The following is a 16,091-nucleotide window of genomic DNA, read 5'->3' as shown; positions in this document are numbered from 1 at the left end:
CGTTTATCATAAGCGGCCCACCAACGCATCAATCGATCCATCAAATTCACCTCTTCGGCCATCATCGGTTCCCGAGTCCTTGAAAATGGTTCTACCAGGCATATGTCACGGTCATGCACCACGGCCCTCAGGAGAGAGTGACGCGTTCAGTCATCGTAACGAGAACAATATCGTTACCTAAAACCCCGGAACGACTTCCGGACTCATGTGCGCCGTCCAATGCTTTCCGGTTCGGTTCCGTTCTCGGTGGTCGGTGTTCTTTAGAATCTTTCAAACATCCCGTATTTTCCGCTGGAAATCAGTGAGCCAAACTATCAGACCGCGTGCACGTCCGGAACGAAGCGTTGTTGAGGGTTGCTTCTTCCGCCCTCTTCGGCGCCCTACAACATAAAATTCAAATTTCAGTCAGTAACCTTTTATTGTACCCCTCGAAGAGTAATTATCCATTCATAAACGTTCATTCATTGAAGATCAGCCAACCGCGGACATGCGCCTCACGCACAACAACGACCTCCTGCGTGCTTCGGTTCAGAACCGCGCAAACCCTGTTCTCTTCTCCCTGGCACCAACCAAGCAGGGGAACTGTAATTTTCGACCGCGCAATTACGCAAGCACGTGTCCTCCAGCCGCCAAACACCAGACGACGCGTGCTCAAAGTGGGCAGAACGCATCGTGTCTAGCCACCAACAAACACACTTTTGCCGCTCGTTTTTTCCATCATTACGGCATTCCGGCACCGGAAGGGTGAAAATTCCGTCAACCAACCAGCGGCGGTCCGATGCTCTTCACGACCGAACACATGTCGCCGACGAGTTGACACGCGCACCAACGTGAGGTATGCGTCCCGCGGATGGTTTTCAACCGTCTTTAAGTGCAATCTTTTTGCAAACTTCCTGAGACTGACCCGAAGCACATTATCAACGCAGTTAGGGGAAAGTCCAACTCAAACACTCACCAGAGGCAATAACATACAGTTACGAAAGTAACGGCTAGGGGTAACAAGAAAAGCGCGTACGTTGACACTTTTCTTGCGCGGTGACAAAGAAAATTCTTGATGTAATAAGCGCACGTTCCTTCCGGCACGAATAAGACGTGCTGAACTCTTAGCCCTGCTGAAAACGTTTACCACACACAATTCCACCACCAATATATGATCGGGGTTTGTTGCTAATGTAAACTTTACAACTGGATGGTGCTATTTACAGACAAAAATACAATTTCACTTCCTGTAGCCTGTTATTTAAAAGGCTTTCATTTTAACGACGTTTTAACTATTATTACCACGTGGAGATTTTGGTAACGAATTTGATTTTCAAACGGAATTTCTACAGCGTTTCAGCTTATCGCCGTTATTGTTGATATTCAATACAAATCAATGTCTCTTGAAGACTTTAACCAAAAATATTCCTTCTGAAAAGTCTACTTTCCCGTCACGCACCATAAATTAGCGGCTCTTGAAAGACCGCCGCGATCGTTACCCCTTATTTGGGTGTGTAAAAATATCCCCATAAAACTAATACAAAGTAACAGGCACACGACAGTTGCCCGCCACCTTCCCGGGAGCAGATCACTGAACCTTAAAACCGGGCGGCCCGGTCGGAGGAACCGAACCGTTTCCCTCCACACCAAACCAGGGACAAAGAAAACTCACAGATGATCTTACATGGGGTGAAAAATTTGCAAAAACGAAAACAAAAATGTGCCTTAAAACCAGACGCAGCTCGGCACCATCGGAGACGAATTGGAACGTTGAAATGGTTTCAATCCACGAGACGATTTGCATGCACATGCTAAAAAGAAAACAAATGCACACCAGCCGAGACTGACGGTTTCCGATGGCAGGGGGTCTGGGAGTTCTGGTTCGTGTGGCGTGGATCGTCTGGGTCATTGCGTTGGTAAAAATCGTTGTTGTTTAAAAGCGAAGCAACAAAAACCAACCCCCACTAAAATAAACAACTATCCCGGGTCCAACCTACGGCGAACGGCTGTTTCAACTCCAGCGAAATGTGTGGAAAATTGCTCATATCGGCCCCCAACCAGAGCGTGAAGGCAGATGCGTCCGATATTCATCATCTGGCAAACCATCGTGGGAGATCACTGTCTTTCAGCAAAGTGCCGGCTCCGCGAGTGCGCTGCTAAATTTCCACCGTTTCCGGAAGAAAACGAAGCGAGCTGACCGTGCCTCTTCCGTACCCAGAGCTAGATGGTGATTTTCCTACGACTTAGTCATGGCCAATGGAAACACATCCCACTGAAGCGGCCAATGGAAACACATTCCAAATCGAGATCGTGAAGGAGCGATTAGGAGCGATACGTGGATAAAATTAGATTCTTCGCGTTGCCGTCTGATTGGAATTCCTGACGATCATCATCGATTTGTGCGTGTCGTGCGATTACGCCGGGGAGGGTGTGAGATCATGGTCCCCGGTGTGCGGCTATGCGAAATGCTGTTTACAAATAAATTCCAAACCAAAGCGCGACCCTGAATGAGGTTTCGTTTTTGGTGGGAAAAGTTATATATATGAACGGTAATTACCATTTGCTGAAAATCCGAAGGCCAATGGGAGTGATGATTCAAACTCAATCTTTTCCGAACCGGCCGTTTCGATCAGAATCTCTCAAGGAGAAAATGAAATATACAACTTTGTAATAAGAGCACATAGGTTCTAAAGATTTTTCAGATGTTTTTCCTCATTCCGGTTTGTTTCAACTGCGTATGCCTGTCTTTAGCTAGAAAATTCACACCCTGTTGCCTTCTTCTTGCAAGCGAAACTTTGTCCTAATCCGAACAAAATACTGGGGCGTGAAAAATAACACTGCATACGTCATCCTTCGTTGGAAGTGAAATCCTTAGGGGATCGGTCAGCAGCCGGTATTGCACTTCGGTACTTGGAATAACACTGCTGCCACGAAGGAAAACGATTTACCATCTCGTGCTGGCCATCATTAGCATGTTTTGGCAAGGTCCTCGGTGCTCGGATCTTTTGGTAGACAAGGGCGGTTCAAGAAACAACAAACCCTTGAAGGAATGGATGGTTGCATCCAGTAGCCAACGGTATGCCGTCAAGCAATAACACATTGCTCCGCATCTCTCTGAATAAACATAAACAGTGTCCATTCGGTGCGGAACCCGCCTGCGATGACCTTCTAAGAAAGTGGAATATATTTAACAAGCAAATCACCAGAGTAAGCTGATAGTACATTCAGCTCAAAAAGAAATGAAAAAGAAAACATTAATTTATCATATGCCCGCTTTCTTCGAAGCTCGCCCTTCCGTATTTCCTTTCGCTACATCAATGCTCTGGCATTATTTACTGATGATCGTTTTTAGCCGAGAATTCTTCTACTGAGGCCTCTAGGCGGACGTGTGCAAACAACACTCCATATGCTGCCGGCTGATAGCGTTTTTATCGGACGTACAAATGTCAGCCGGTCACACTTTTTCGAGAGTCAAAGAATGACCCATTCATGTCGGGTCGGAAACTGGTCAGCTCCGGACAGACGGGTTTCCAGCAGCGGCGGTTATCAGAGAAGTCGACATATGCAAAGCCCATCATCGTAGTTTGCGATCGACCGACAACAGCTGAATGATGGCATGCCGCTCGTTCCTTTTACCCGAAGATTCGTTGAAAAGTTGGCGATCGCCTTCTGATGCTGTTTTAGATGCATCGCTGCACTCCGCTGCTGCGCCCGATGCTCTTTTTTTCTACAAGGTCCACATGTATCCTTTATGACCTGCTTGTTATCCTGATGCCATGTGCGCTGTGTGATGCCCAAGAGAAGTCGTTTTTGGATGAACTTTTTGTTTTGTTTTAACCATTTTTCGCCCCGCTTGCCGAATCACCAAATCGTAGAAAGTGGTAAACGCAGATAATAATAATAGTTAGCTGGGATCGAAAGGTCGGGAACATATGCCATCGATAGAAGATTTGTGAATCTGGTTTAGTTTCAGGGACAATGCCGGAGATTGTAGAAACAAATCACAGAAAAAGAAATATTAATCGGACCAAAGTACGCAGCAGAATGAGAATTTTCTAAATTACCATGTGTTGAGGTTTATTTTTAAGGAAATTTTAGATTTTAGTACCGTCACAGTTCAATCCAACCAAAGCAGTTGGAAAATCGATTTCGATAGGTACAAGAGCTTTGGTAAATTGTTTTCTTGCTGTCCTCGTTCTCCGCCATCCGATCCGTCGCCCTTGAGCGTATGCTACGGATTGCGTCTTGTATTTTTTTCTCCCCTTTACATCATCTTCGGAAGACAGCTGATCGTCGTATCGTCGAGCTACAGATGCTTGCGACCTAGTAAGGACGGAAAGAGGACGAAAGGAAAGGTCCGATAGGTCCAAGAAAACGGAGAAGATGTTTTCCCACTGACTGCAAAAACATAAAAAAATAGCTCTAGCGCGGTGGTTCCCTTGTCCCTCCCGAGAGTGTTTCGCCTGGTAAATGTCCAGCGGCGCACGAACAACGGCACACCCATGCGGGGCCATTCGTTTTGGTACGCTTCGTTTGGACCTGTATGGTAGATTAAACGAAGCCTATTGTTTCTAACGATGTCACACTGAATACGTTTCTCATCAGCGGCCAGCGTGGGCCTTACAGGACAGTAGCCGGAGGACACGGCTATTCATTGGCAGGAGGCGTACACAATCGTTCTGGCTGCGGGTGGGCCACAGGTGACACTTTATGCTGGGACGTTACTATCCATCTGGTGCGAAGAACTGAAGAAAAGTGGGAAGGCCAAACGAAACGGGAAAGAAGTAAAATTCGTTTAATTACACGCTACTGCCAGCAGAAACTCTCGAATATGCATTCCGGACGAGATGTGCATAGCATAAAAGAAATGACCTGTAAGAAGTGAACGATCTAGCGAAACTGCTTCTGATATTAAACGATTTTGCACACCGGCCCTGAGCGCAAGGTGTAAACCATCAATATCCCCGGCTTCCTGCCGTTTTTTGCCTGCATTCGCAACTCTTGCCTCGCGGGCCTCATGATATGTTTACCCTAAATTTCCGTCGTGGACGCAACTGCTGTTTTGACATTCGTTTCTTCCATCTCTTCCGTTTATGAACGCATCTATCTTTCGCTTAGCTCCTTGAAGAAAATCATCCTTGCGGTTACGCCTGAACCATGGCATTCGATTCCTTCCATGACCAAAAGGAACAGGGAAACTTTCGTCCCAGTGCAAGGTGGATTCAGTAAACGGTACCACGTTAATGCTTTACTTCCTCATCGAGCATCGGCAAACGACCTGCAGACAGGTGCAATATACGAACCCCAAAACAGCGCTCCTAAAAAGAAAGAAAAAGGATTTCGACCCTTCCTCGCGGACGAGGCTTTTTCACGGAAGCCCCATCACATAACACACGCAAGACATAGGACAGCGCTCGTCGCCTTCAAAGCCCCTGCAATAATTGTATTCGGAAATTGACGTTTTCCAATCCGTGAGAATCAGCAGGTTCTTCCGAGTTCTTCCGGATTGTTGACATCCGTTTCTTTGCTGCCACTAGTTCTCCCTTCCGATCCGGTCGGTTGTGGTTATGTAAATTTGCTGGCATGTTGAACGTGTGATATAATTACTACTTACATGCACTGCTGATAGTTTGGCCCATCGTATTATCATAAGTTGTCCTCCGGTTCTGCTTTGTGGTAATGGAAGATTTGGTGCTACTGCTGCTGTTGCTGCTACTGCTAATTACAGGACACAACTTTCACGCACGCATTCGGCAAAGTGTCGTACTGCACCAAAAACTCTTCATCTAGTAAACACTACCGACCGATGGACTGCAGGGAAACGATTTGCCTGCCACGAGATTCACGCTTTTATCACATTGATGGCAGAACTCAACACCACGCATCTTCTATCACTACTTTTGATAATTGAATTGCATTTTCCTAACGTTGCAACATGTACAAGTAATTATCGTACATTCTGACCCGGTATGTGTACGACACTGATTTGCAGGACCAGCAAAACTCCATAGTATTTGCTCTCCCATACTAAACTCTCTCAGAGAATGCTTGAATGGAAATTCTATCTGAAAATACCAATTTATTTGTATCTTGTTACTCCTTCGACCGATTTTTACGATTGATACTTTAAATGAAAGGTCTTTTCAAGCTTTGTTTGAAAAATATTCATTCTATTTACTCAAGTTTTTAATGGTAAGGCATTGTGTGAGAAAGAAACGGAGATAGCTTTGTTTGAAATGTTGACTAAAACAGACAGTTCGTATAACTTTTTACAACAATGACCAATTTTAATATGTGACCCCTCAAAAGGATGGTATTTTGCAAACAAAATACTTTGTCCAATCAAAGAAAGGGTTTTTGTGCAAATAATTTGTGTAATATCCAAATTATCGATTTGGCGACTCCGAGTAAATTCCGCCTAAAGATATGCAATACACATAGATCGAGAGGGCTTTTAACTCGGACTTATAAACCGAACCCATCTACTCTCCATGTTTTTATTGGATGTTTTACTGTCAAACTGAAATCGGACGTGCAGATTGTTTTTGTATTGAATAACACCATGCTGAAGGTACAGTTTCAAAGCTTTATTAGTCGAAAAAGAGGCTTTTTCTAACCATTCTTTTATATGTTAGTTGTTTAACTTTACGCGCACCCTCACACCTATCGTACCAAGGCCTGTACAGGCCATACGATGGTATACGGAACCATCTACATCACCTGCAAACGCCGTTCAACATCAACAACAACCGGCATGTGGTGTTCCAGACAAATTGTTCAGCAGAGTAGAGCTACAAATGAAAGGCATCGATCCCGAGGTGATGAAAAGCTATGCGCTGTTCGCCAAGACCGCCGCTGAACATTTGGACATAGAAGTGGGCAAACAGTAAGTTACCTGTGAAACTAATGTGCCTCAGGCTTGTACAACAATCATACCAATCTCTTTTCAGTTGGGCACTTCGTAAAGCAGTAAAGGACCGTCTAACGTTGCTGAAATCAGTTCACATCTACAAGAAACACCGGGTACAATACGAAGTTCGTAATTACTATCGGTTCATGCACTTTCATAAACTAACGGGCTCGACGCTTGATACCTTCTTGGAGTACATCGAACGGAATCTGCCCGAAGGTATTGCGTTAAAAGTAACAAAAGTAGAGGTACAGCAGCTACCTGAGCATTTAGGAAAGTAAGCTCTGATCATGAAAAGCTGTGGAAATACAGAATAAATTAGTTATGAAACATACTTGTCCTGGTGTTATATGCGTACTTACCGCTTCTATTCTCTCTATTTGTCTGCTATTAGATTGTTGCTGTAATTCGTCCCATATCTTTAAATATTTTGTGTCATGAAATTATTAGTATTTACTAGCAAAACAGCTGTTTAGTAAAACGTAAAGTCTACCATGTTTATGACAGAAAATGTTTATTTACCAACGATGTGGATGAAACAAGCCCTTTGTTAGAAAACTGTCAAAAGCAGCATCGATCGATCAAATTGTTGTGAAAAGTGTTGTGCTGTTGTGGTGTTTTTGTCGGTATCGTGTTTTTCGTGTTAATTATTGAAAGTACTCACTGAATTCTGCAGTAAAAAGGTGCTTGACTTGGTCATAGTTACAACACACACGAAACAAGTTGAAGAAAACTACATCTTTCTGTAAAAACACTTCTTTCTGCCGGCCAAAATGGTGCGTCCTGGACTAATGCGAGGCGGAGGTCGAGGTGGAATGGGAATGGGCATGCGTGGTGTTCGCGGTGGTCCATTTATGAACAAGAAGACCTTTCTACCCCGCCATCCTTTTGATCTAACTCTGGCCGAAATGGCATTTCCTCGCGTTCAACCTGTTCCTGATGACACCGTGCTGACCAATGCGCTGCTGAAACGAAGCCAAGATCTCACTCCCACCGCTCAGGAACAGACTGCAATTTCCAACCTCGTTGCCAAGGTCCAAGGCGTGCTTGACAACATCGTGATTGCTCCGGGTGACTTTACCAAATGCCAGCTGGAAGAGGTACGCCAGGTTGGATCGTACAAGAAGGGCACCATGATGGCCGGCAATAACGTTGCGGATATAGTCATCATTCTCAAGTCGTTTCCGACGAAGGATTGTGGCGAGGTGTTGGGGAAAAAGGTCGAAGAAGATCTAAAAAAGTCTATGAAAACAGAAGTTGTCCCGAAGGCGGAAGCGCTCTCGTTGGCGTACAGTGAAAAGGGATTCGAAATTTCCAACTCGCTGGCCAAGGTCCGGTGTCTGATCGCAACGCTACCGCAAAACATGCGCAAACTGGAAGCCGAAAAACATTTGGACTTTAAGATCATACAAAACCATCTGGCCGCGATACGACACATTCGCTGGTTTGAAGAGAATGCTCACCATTCGACGATAAAAGTATTGATACGCATATTGAAAGATCTTGCTCGGCGCTTCGACGGATTCAAACCGTTAAACCCTTGGATTTGTGACCTGCTCGCACATTCTGCTATCATGAATAACCCCAGCCGTCAAGCCCTGCCGGTTAATGTCGCTTTCCGGCGCGTATTCCAACTGCTAGCCTCCGGGCTGTTCGTCCCAGGTTCGGCTGGGATAACGGACCCGTGCGAGGTGGGCCATTACCGGGTGCACACTACAATGACACTGGTTCAGCAGGACGAATGCTGTATGACAGCCCAAACGCTGGTGCGCGTTCTGGCTCACGGTGGCTACAAACACATCCTGGGCTTCGTGGAAAACTCAACGGTAGCGAAAGAAATGTCCGTTTGGGACGGTGTGGTCGTTTCGCCTATGGAACCGGCGTACGAGAAACCTTCGGAGAAAAAAGACGGGGAAGATGACGATATGGAAGGCGTCGATGGGGACACGATCGACGATGATGCTTTGGAGTGAAGTAAACTCTAGAATCGGACCGTAGCGACAACGTTTTTGGGTATACTAAGTAACTTTATTCGGAACACTTCATTTGGTCATGCTATTTTACTGCTAGTTTAGCTCCCCAACTGTTTTGCAATTTTAAAGAAAAGAAGGTCAAACGATCGTACATCTGTATAATTTTATAAGTTTTAATTGAATACTTGACTATAATTTTATTTGGTTTATGTTGAACCGTCCATAGACGAAATTTGCAGCATCTTGTTGCGTCTGAATAATGTAATCGTCATTTGTGTTTAGCCATCAGCAGACTAATAGGACATAGAGTAGTAATAATCAACATTCTTTGAGAAAGGGTCAATCTTCCACCTTTCGGGTAGGCAATTGGTCATGTCTTTTCTAAAAAAAACTCGAAAAAAATTTCAACGGACAAAACAGTTAAGGAGTTGAGATTGAACAAGATTTGCTTATGATTGCCTAACAAAATGCACTGTCTTTCCTTTTTAAATTACAAGACTTTTCAACTATGAACCATAATAAAGCGCTTAATGTTTGATTCTACTCTCTAACTGAGGACTATTATTGAGCAACTACTGATTATTGATCTACCGCTATATAGCCGATATGTTTCGATTAGTACACTACTAGCTGTTATATCATTAAATACTTTGGTGTGAATCCTACGCACACGGATCGTCTTTGCTGCTAAAATTGGCACAGTTTAGCCGACTAATGTGCGACTTTGGTACTGCAATACGGAAGATTCGACCTTGCGGATAGCAGACGCAAAGTTTGTACTGATTCGACCCAGTACGAACACCATGATCGCTGTTCGCCACCGGGATGTGCTTCAGGTTGATCGACACTCCATTCGCACCGATCAGCATCGTGCTTCCGTTATCGGACTTTAAGAAAATGGTCTGATCGGCTGTCCACGACACTTCTCTAGCTTCCATTCGAATGCCTTCGGTTCCTTTGAGTGTGAGCTTCTTTTGAGTTAGCAGCGACAGCTTTTCGTCCACAGGCGACGCAATCCGGGCGGCGTTGATCAGCTTTGCATTGAGCACCTGTGGCCCCTGTGGCATGGTAAAGTGCGGGTTGGTGATTCCAAATATCTGCCTCCCCGTCACGGTGTCCTTCACGTCGAAATGATTGACACCCTTCAGGACACTGTTATTTCCCGATAGTTGGATTTTGTTGTGCGAATGGCCGTTACGGTTAACCAAATTGATCGACACGCTTCCGGCGTCTCCCGTAAGTTCGAGCGGATCCTCGTAGAAGCTCTCCAGCAAACCGTCCTTCTTGTACACCCGATCGAAGTCGATGTCTCCGAAGAATTTGATGGTATCTGCGTCCTGGATCAGTTCGATGCTTTCCATGCCTCGGTAAATCTTCAATATATTCATCATCGACAACGTGAGAACTAGGTTACCGATCGCCAGGCAGAAAAACAGCACCATCACGATCCAGAAGGCGAAGGAACTCTTCTCGTCGTACATGTGACACTTGGAGAGGTCATATTTTTGCTCTATTTGCCGCATGTTCTACAAATGGAAGAAATTTCTATAAATCCGCTACTCTTTGTGAAAGTTTTCCAATTGCACTCAATAACTAACGCCCATCGAGACGGAGAAATGTACGCTGTTTCCAGAGATTTCTATCCTATCCCAAATATTGTTCTGTAGAGTGAAAATTTTTGACAATTCCGTATTTTTTCGATTTTTTCTTGGTGTGAAAATAGGGAAAACAAGTGAGAAAATTCTATCCAAAGACAATTTTCCTAGTGAGACATTTTCAAATCGATTCAATGAGATCTCACGCGGTTTCGTACAAACTCACCTACTAGGTTCAGCGATCCCGGGTTCGACAAGAGTCGGAACCATCTACCTCGATCTGTCATTTTCGGTGAATCGACTGTTTTCAGAAGTTGCCGCTTCACCGTCGATTGTCTGTGGCGTGAAAACCATAGCTTAAATAGTGTTGTTTTCAGATTAAACTAAAAGAAACTGTAAGCTATGGCTTCCGAGCGATATAGCTTCTCGCTGACCACCTTCAGGTAAGTCGCCGTCAATCGTTAAATCGTAAAATTTCGATCACAAAATGACTGTACTTGTTCGTTCGCTTCACACACATGCACAAAACAGCCCTTCGGGAAAACTGGTCCAGATCGAATATGCCCTTGCTGCTGTCGCTGCCGGTGCTCCGTCGGTGGGCATTAAGGCCGTCAACGGCGTCGTCATCGCGACGGAGAACAAGCAGAAGTCCATCCTGTACGATGAACACAGCGTGCCCAAGGTGGAGATGGTCACCAACCACATCGGTATGATCTACTCCGGCATGGGCCCCGATTACCGACTGCTGGTGAAGCAGGCGCGCAAGCTGGCCCAGAACTACTACCTGACCTACCGCGAGCCTATCCCCACCTCGCAGCTGGTGCAGAAAGTGGCCACCGTCATGCAGGAGTACACGCAGTCTGGGTAAGTTTGATTGCTTTAGAATGAAACCATGTCCTCACGCTAGGTTACTGACCCCATTCTGTGCACGTTCCCACCAACAGTGGTGTCCGTCCGTTCGGTGTGTCCCTGTTGATCTGCGGTTGGGACGAGGGCCGACCATACCTGTTCCAGTGCGACCCGTCCGGTGCGTACTTCGCGTGGAAGGCAACGGCGATGGGCAAGAACGCCAACAATGGCAAGACGTTCCTCGAGAAGCGCTACAGTGAGGATCTCGAGCTGGACGATGCGGTCCACACGGCCATCCTCACGCTGAAGGAAGGCTTCGAAGGGCAGATGAACGCGGATAACATCGAAGTAGGCATTTGCGATGCGAACGGTTTCCGCCGGCTCGATCCCTCGGATGTGCAGGATTACTTGGCCAATATTCCGTAAGCGTATAATTTTTTTTTGTAAGGCAATATACATCGTGTCCTTTTTCTTTCCTCTACAATACTTTGTGGACATACGGATGTCAATGCTGTGGGAATAAACTTATGATTTGGAAATCAATCTTCTATCGTAAGTTTAAGCTGAGTTTATTGAATTATTAGTCCGTTACATCAAGTTAGTAAAATGTTTTCAAATTGGAAAGTGGATTTTCCCTCACGGAGCAAGTGGTTCTAGTCGTCCTTCTTGTCGGCATCGTCGTGCTTGCTGGCGGCACCACCCTTCTTGCGTTTCTTCGAGGCCGGGGTGGCTGGGGCCGTCTTCTCAACCGGTGCCTTTTCCGGTTCAATTTCACCCGGTTCCGGTTGGTTTCCCGGGGGCATTGTGGGTGGTGTGACGGTGGCTGTCGCCGTCACCATCGTTGGAGGCGCACCAGTAGCCGTGGGCATCGGTGGCGGTGGCCCTGCACCGACAACGCCGGGAGGGGCCACTCCGGTCGGTGGCATTCCTGGGGCACCGGCAGCTCCCGGAGGTAGCGGACCGTATCCATGATGCGCTTCCGGATGCGGATGCACCTCTCCGTAGTGACCCATGGTGGGTGGTGCGCCTGGAGGCCGAGCGCCATAGCTACCGGGTGGTGGCGGACCGTATTGCTGGTGATAGGGATAGTGTCCATACTGGCCGTACGGTTGCGGGTGACCACCGTACGATGGTAAGTAGTAGGGGGCACGGGGTGAACCGGCATGCGGCGGATAGCCGGGGAACGTTCCGTGCGTTGGCATACCTGGGTGAGGTTGCATGTGCGGTGGCATATGATGGGGAGCATGCGGTGGTGGAGCCGCCGGATGATGCGGAACGGTCACATTCGGCGGAGGAATCTGAGCTTCCGGAGTGTGGGATGGTGGAGGTGGTGTTGGAACGGCCGGTGCCGCTGCTGGATGGGTCGCAACTTGCGCAGCCGAAGTTACCGGAGGGGGTGGTGCGTAGGCACCATGCATCACGGGAGGCATGATCGGAGCCTGAGAAGGATGAGGAACAGCGGCGCTTGGTGGTTGCGCGACGGGGGCCGTGTGATGAATGGTGGAAGTGGGAGGAATTTCGGGTTTCGGTTCACTTGGAGGAGTAACCACTGGGGATGGAGTAGGAGGTGGAGCATGCGGTGGCATTGCAACCGCCTGATGTGGAGCATGAGCTGGAGCAGAAACCGCTGGCTGTTCGGAAGCCGGAGGTGTAGCCGGCGGAACGCTTCCCTTTGTCGGCTTTTCTGTGCTGGCGTGAGGTTTATCCCCTTTAACTTCTGCCTTAGCTTCCTCTGATGTGTCCATTTTTTCCACACCTGCCGATGCTGATTCTCCGGTCGAATCCTGTGAGCTTTGAGATTCATCGGATGCTGCCGCTACTGGCGACGAACGATCATTCGAAGCAGTTGCATCTCGTCCTGCCGATTCAGAAGCTCCTGAAGCCGGTGGTTCGCCTTCCACATTGGCTGCGGCTCCAGTCTCGTTTCCATTCGAAGCCGCCTGGTCCGGAGATTGTTCTTCCGGTTTCGTTTGGCCCGGCGCCGGGGGTTGTGTTATGGCAGCTGGTGGTGGTGCTGCTGCAACGGGAGCCACTACTGGCGGTTTCTGAGCCTCTTCTAGAGCCCTCAGACGCTCCCGCTTCATCGCTTCATACTGGCGGTCGACCAACTTCTGAAAGGTTTCATCATCCACCGCCGGTTTGCAGTGCTTCACCAGCTCCTCCTGGAAAATCTCGCTCGATTCGACGAACTTGCGCTTGCGTGTTTCAAATTTTTCCTCAATCAACTGCAGCTCGTGTTTTAGCTTCATCTGATGCATCGTCAGTGATTGGACCTGACGCTTCAGGACGTGCATGCGCTGGGTCGTGACAACGGAACGAACATCCGGTACGACGGCATCGGAGAAAATTTCATTGATCAACCGGTGGTTGCGCGAGAAACGCGCGTACGCAACGTGCTTAAACGAATACCCATCGTCCGGATCATCTTCGTCCTCGGCCGGCTGGATATCGATCCGACGATCCTGCTGCTGTCCCTTCGAGCTCGAACGCGACGATGTTTCATGTCCATCCCCATCGCCTGGCTTCACCTTGTTTCGGGCGGTCAGATAGGCCAGATAAGCCGGCGAAGTGTGGTACGCTTTCATGTTTTTCTCATGTTCCGCCTTTTCGTTCTCGTACTCCAAAATGTATTCTTCCTTTTCCGAGTCCGGCAGTAAGCGCCACTGCTGCCCGATGATCTTACCGACCTCCCACAGCTTCAGGTCCGAGTTGGAAGCTTTAATCGAGTCCCACACCTTGCGCGAATAGCGCATGTACGGCATCAGCGGTTTCTCCGGTGGCTTCGGAGGTTTGATCATCTTGGACTCGGATGCGGCCGACGCCTTGCCCATCTTCTGCGGATTGAACGCCGGATTACCGTGCGGATTGTGCATGAACGGGCTGGAGTTGTCCTTCCGATCCGCCGATGAACCTGATGGCCGCATCCGGGTCGGTGGCATCGACGGTCCCGGTATGTTGTGTTTATAGTTGGCAGGCAACGCCATCTTGATTTCTTCTGTCGGCCGTAGCGATTTCGTGCAGTCGGTTTCTTGTTACAACTTTCCACTGAATAATGAAGAGAAATACTGTGTTTATTGGTTTGATATGAAACTGTCACTACTTAAGAGTAAGAGTCACAAAATATAACTAGAAATAATTAAGTTTTTCATTCGAAAAACTGTCACGAAACATACGGCAAAGAAAAACCTCTTTTTAGCTCACAAATGACGCTTGGTAGTGTTGTACATTTCGTTCCAAACTCATTAGCGACACAGTTCCGGAGTAGTCTAGTTCAACTTAACCTTCAGGTCTACGACCAAAAATACCTACGTTAACATACGACCGCCTACCCGGGTAGGCCATACGTTTTGTATGGGGGTTTGCATTTTGCTGTGCTTCAAAGCTAATATCTTTTGTTCTAGATGCCGTAGTGAGTTAAAATTTTCAGTAATGATACTTAAGAATGTTTTCTAACACATCCCATTCAAATAATAATATTAAAAATTCGATAAGTAAGTAATTTTTTCATTCAAATATATTTTATCCCATGGATCTACAATCGCCAACTCTGTAAACCATACATTTTCAATAAGTTATTGTGTTTGTTTATACTTCTTAAGTTTCTGGTGAAGTAACTTCTTGGTGCCTTCAACATTTTTTATAGAATTATTTTTTAGTAGAAATATTTTTCTTTTAAATTTTACGTTTTGGAAATGTTCATGTTCCTCAGTAAATTCGGTGGCATATCTGGAGGAAATTCTTCATTATACATTGTTACAACTAATATTTAAGCCTTAACATTTTAAAACTTAGCTCATATACATAAATTCGATCGTTTTGTTTCAAACGATAACAGTTTCTTTTGTATTTAATTCAACCCGTTGCATCATGATTTTCTTGCAATTAATAAATTATTATTTTGTGTAGAAAATTATGAAAGTTCACCTAGAATGCTTTCGTTGCCGCTGTGTGGTCCAAAATGTAGCATAATTTGCATATTTGTACATCGTCTTCGAGTTTATCTGATTACTAATTGTTCGAGGGGTTCGAGGAGTAAAACAGTCTTTCATAGTGTGTCTTAGATAAATTTGGATTGTTTTCAATATAAATATAAAAAGAAAAACCCGAGAGGCACCTCCTTTCACCTACTGGTGGTTTGTCTTGGTACAGAAAAATATAAACTCTCGTACAAAACGTATGACTTACCCGGGTAGGCGGTTGTAGATCTAAGGGGTATAAATAGAAAAATGGTGTAAAAAAATACTTAGAATAAAAATAAAAGGTCGGTTTTCGGCAGAATGATAGAGAACATGTTGCTTGAGGCATTCCAGGAATTTCGTGTCGATATAACTGTTCAATTCGAAGTAATTGCAAAATAAAAGGGCAAAACTTACCCAGGTAGGCGGTTGTAGATCTGAAGGTTAATTAGTGAAATGAACAAAAATAGTGAATAACTTATTTATTCGGTTAAACGTATTGATCAAAAATACTTCTATAATATGATGAACCAAACAAAAAAGTAATGGTAAATCCTCAGTTTCCGAACCCAGCTCATGGGTTCGTTCAAGACACGTAATTTTCATACATACTACGCCAAAGGTATGGTTTCGTTGACTTGGTAACAGTCTGATAACTCTCCGACCTCAGCCGTCGTCTAATTAAGTTAAGATTACGATTTTCTACGTATATGAAAAATCATTGTAAAAAGATTTAAAAAAAGGCGATTTCAATTCTGGGAATGGTCCTGACGATCGCTATCGCTATCCGCTCCCAGGGAGCTAGTTCATTTAGGTTCAGGTTGGACTT

At 46.0% G+C, this 16,091-nt stretch overlaps 5 protein-coding genes across 5 annotated transcripts; 3 read left to right on the top strand and 2 right to left on the bottom strand.

The window, feature by feature from the left end:
* Window positions 1–6,505: 6,505 nt before the first annotated feature.
* On the top strand, window positions 6,506–7,210 carry LOC131287741 (small ribosomal subunit protein uS10m). The gene is made up of 3 exons (XM_058316823.1): window positions 6,506–6,550; window positions 6,615–6,865; window positions 6,930–7,210. The coding sequence occupies exons 1-3, from the start codon at window positions 6,542–6,544 to the stop codon at window positions 7,168–7,170; spliced, it is 501 nt and encodes a 166-aa protein (XP_058172806.1). The 5' UTR covers window positions 6,506–6,541; the 3' UTR covers window positions 7,171–7,210.
* A 444-nt stretch (window positions 7,211–7,654) lies between these two features.
* Window positions 7,655–8,862, top strand: LOC131287215 (interleukin enhancer-binding factor 2 homolog). The gene has a single exon (XM_058316247.1). It carries the CDS (start codon window positions 7,663–7,665, stop codon window positions 8,860–8,862), a length of 1,200 nt encoding a protein of 399 aa, XP_058172230.1. The 5' UTR covers window positions 7,655–7,662.
* Window positions 8,863–9,524: 662 nt separating this feature from the next.
* Window positions 9,525–10,744, bottom strand: LOC131284175 (beta-sarcoglycan). Its single transcript, XM_058313030.1, has 2 exons — window positions 10,688–10,744; window positions 9,525–10,388 (listed from the first exon to the last, which is right to left on the bottom strand). The coding sequence occupies exons 1-2, from the start codon at window positions 10,742–10,744 to the stop codon at window positions 9,525–9,527; spliced, it is 921 nt and encodes a 306-aa protein (XP_058169013.1).
* Window positions 10,745–10,853: 109 nt separating this feature from the next.
* Window positions 10,854–11,850, top strand: LOC131289008 (proteasome subunit alpha type-2). The gene is made up of 3 exons (XM_058318197.1): window positions 10,854–10,900; window positions 10,989–11,321; window positions 11,402–11,850. The coding sequence occupies exons 1-3, from the start codon at window positions 10,860–10,862 to the stop codon at window positions 11,730–11,732; spliced, it is 705 nt and encodes a 234-aa protein (XP_058174180.1). The 5' UTR covers window positions 10,854–10,859; the 3' UTR covers window positions 11,733–11,850.
* LOC131289007 (SWI/SNF-related matrix-associated actin-dependent regulator of chromatin subfamily E member 1) lies at window positions 11,826–14,318 on the bottom strand. The gene has a single exon (XM_058318196.1). It carries the CDS (start codon window positions 14,288–14,290, stop codon window positions 11,960–11,962), a length of 2,331 nt encoding a protein of 776 aa, XP_058174179.1. The 5' UTR covers window positions 14,291–14,318; the 3' UTR covers window positions 11,826–11,959.
* Between the last annotated feature and the right edge of the window lie 1,773 nt (window positions 14,319–16,091).

The sequence above is a fragment of the Anopheles ziemanni genome, chromosome 3, assembly GCF_943734765.1.
Source record: "Anopheles ziemanni chromosome 3, idAnoZiCoDA_A2_x.2, whole genome shotgun sequence".
In the NCBI taxonomy this organism is placed as follows: Eukaryota; Metazoa; Arthropoda; class Insecta; order Diptera; family Culicidae; genus Anopheles; species Anopheles ziemanni.
This window is presented reverse-complemented; position numbering and strand designations above follow the sequence as displayed.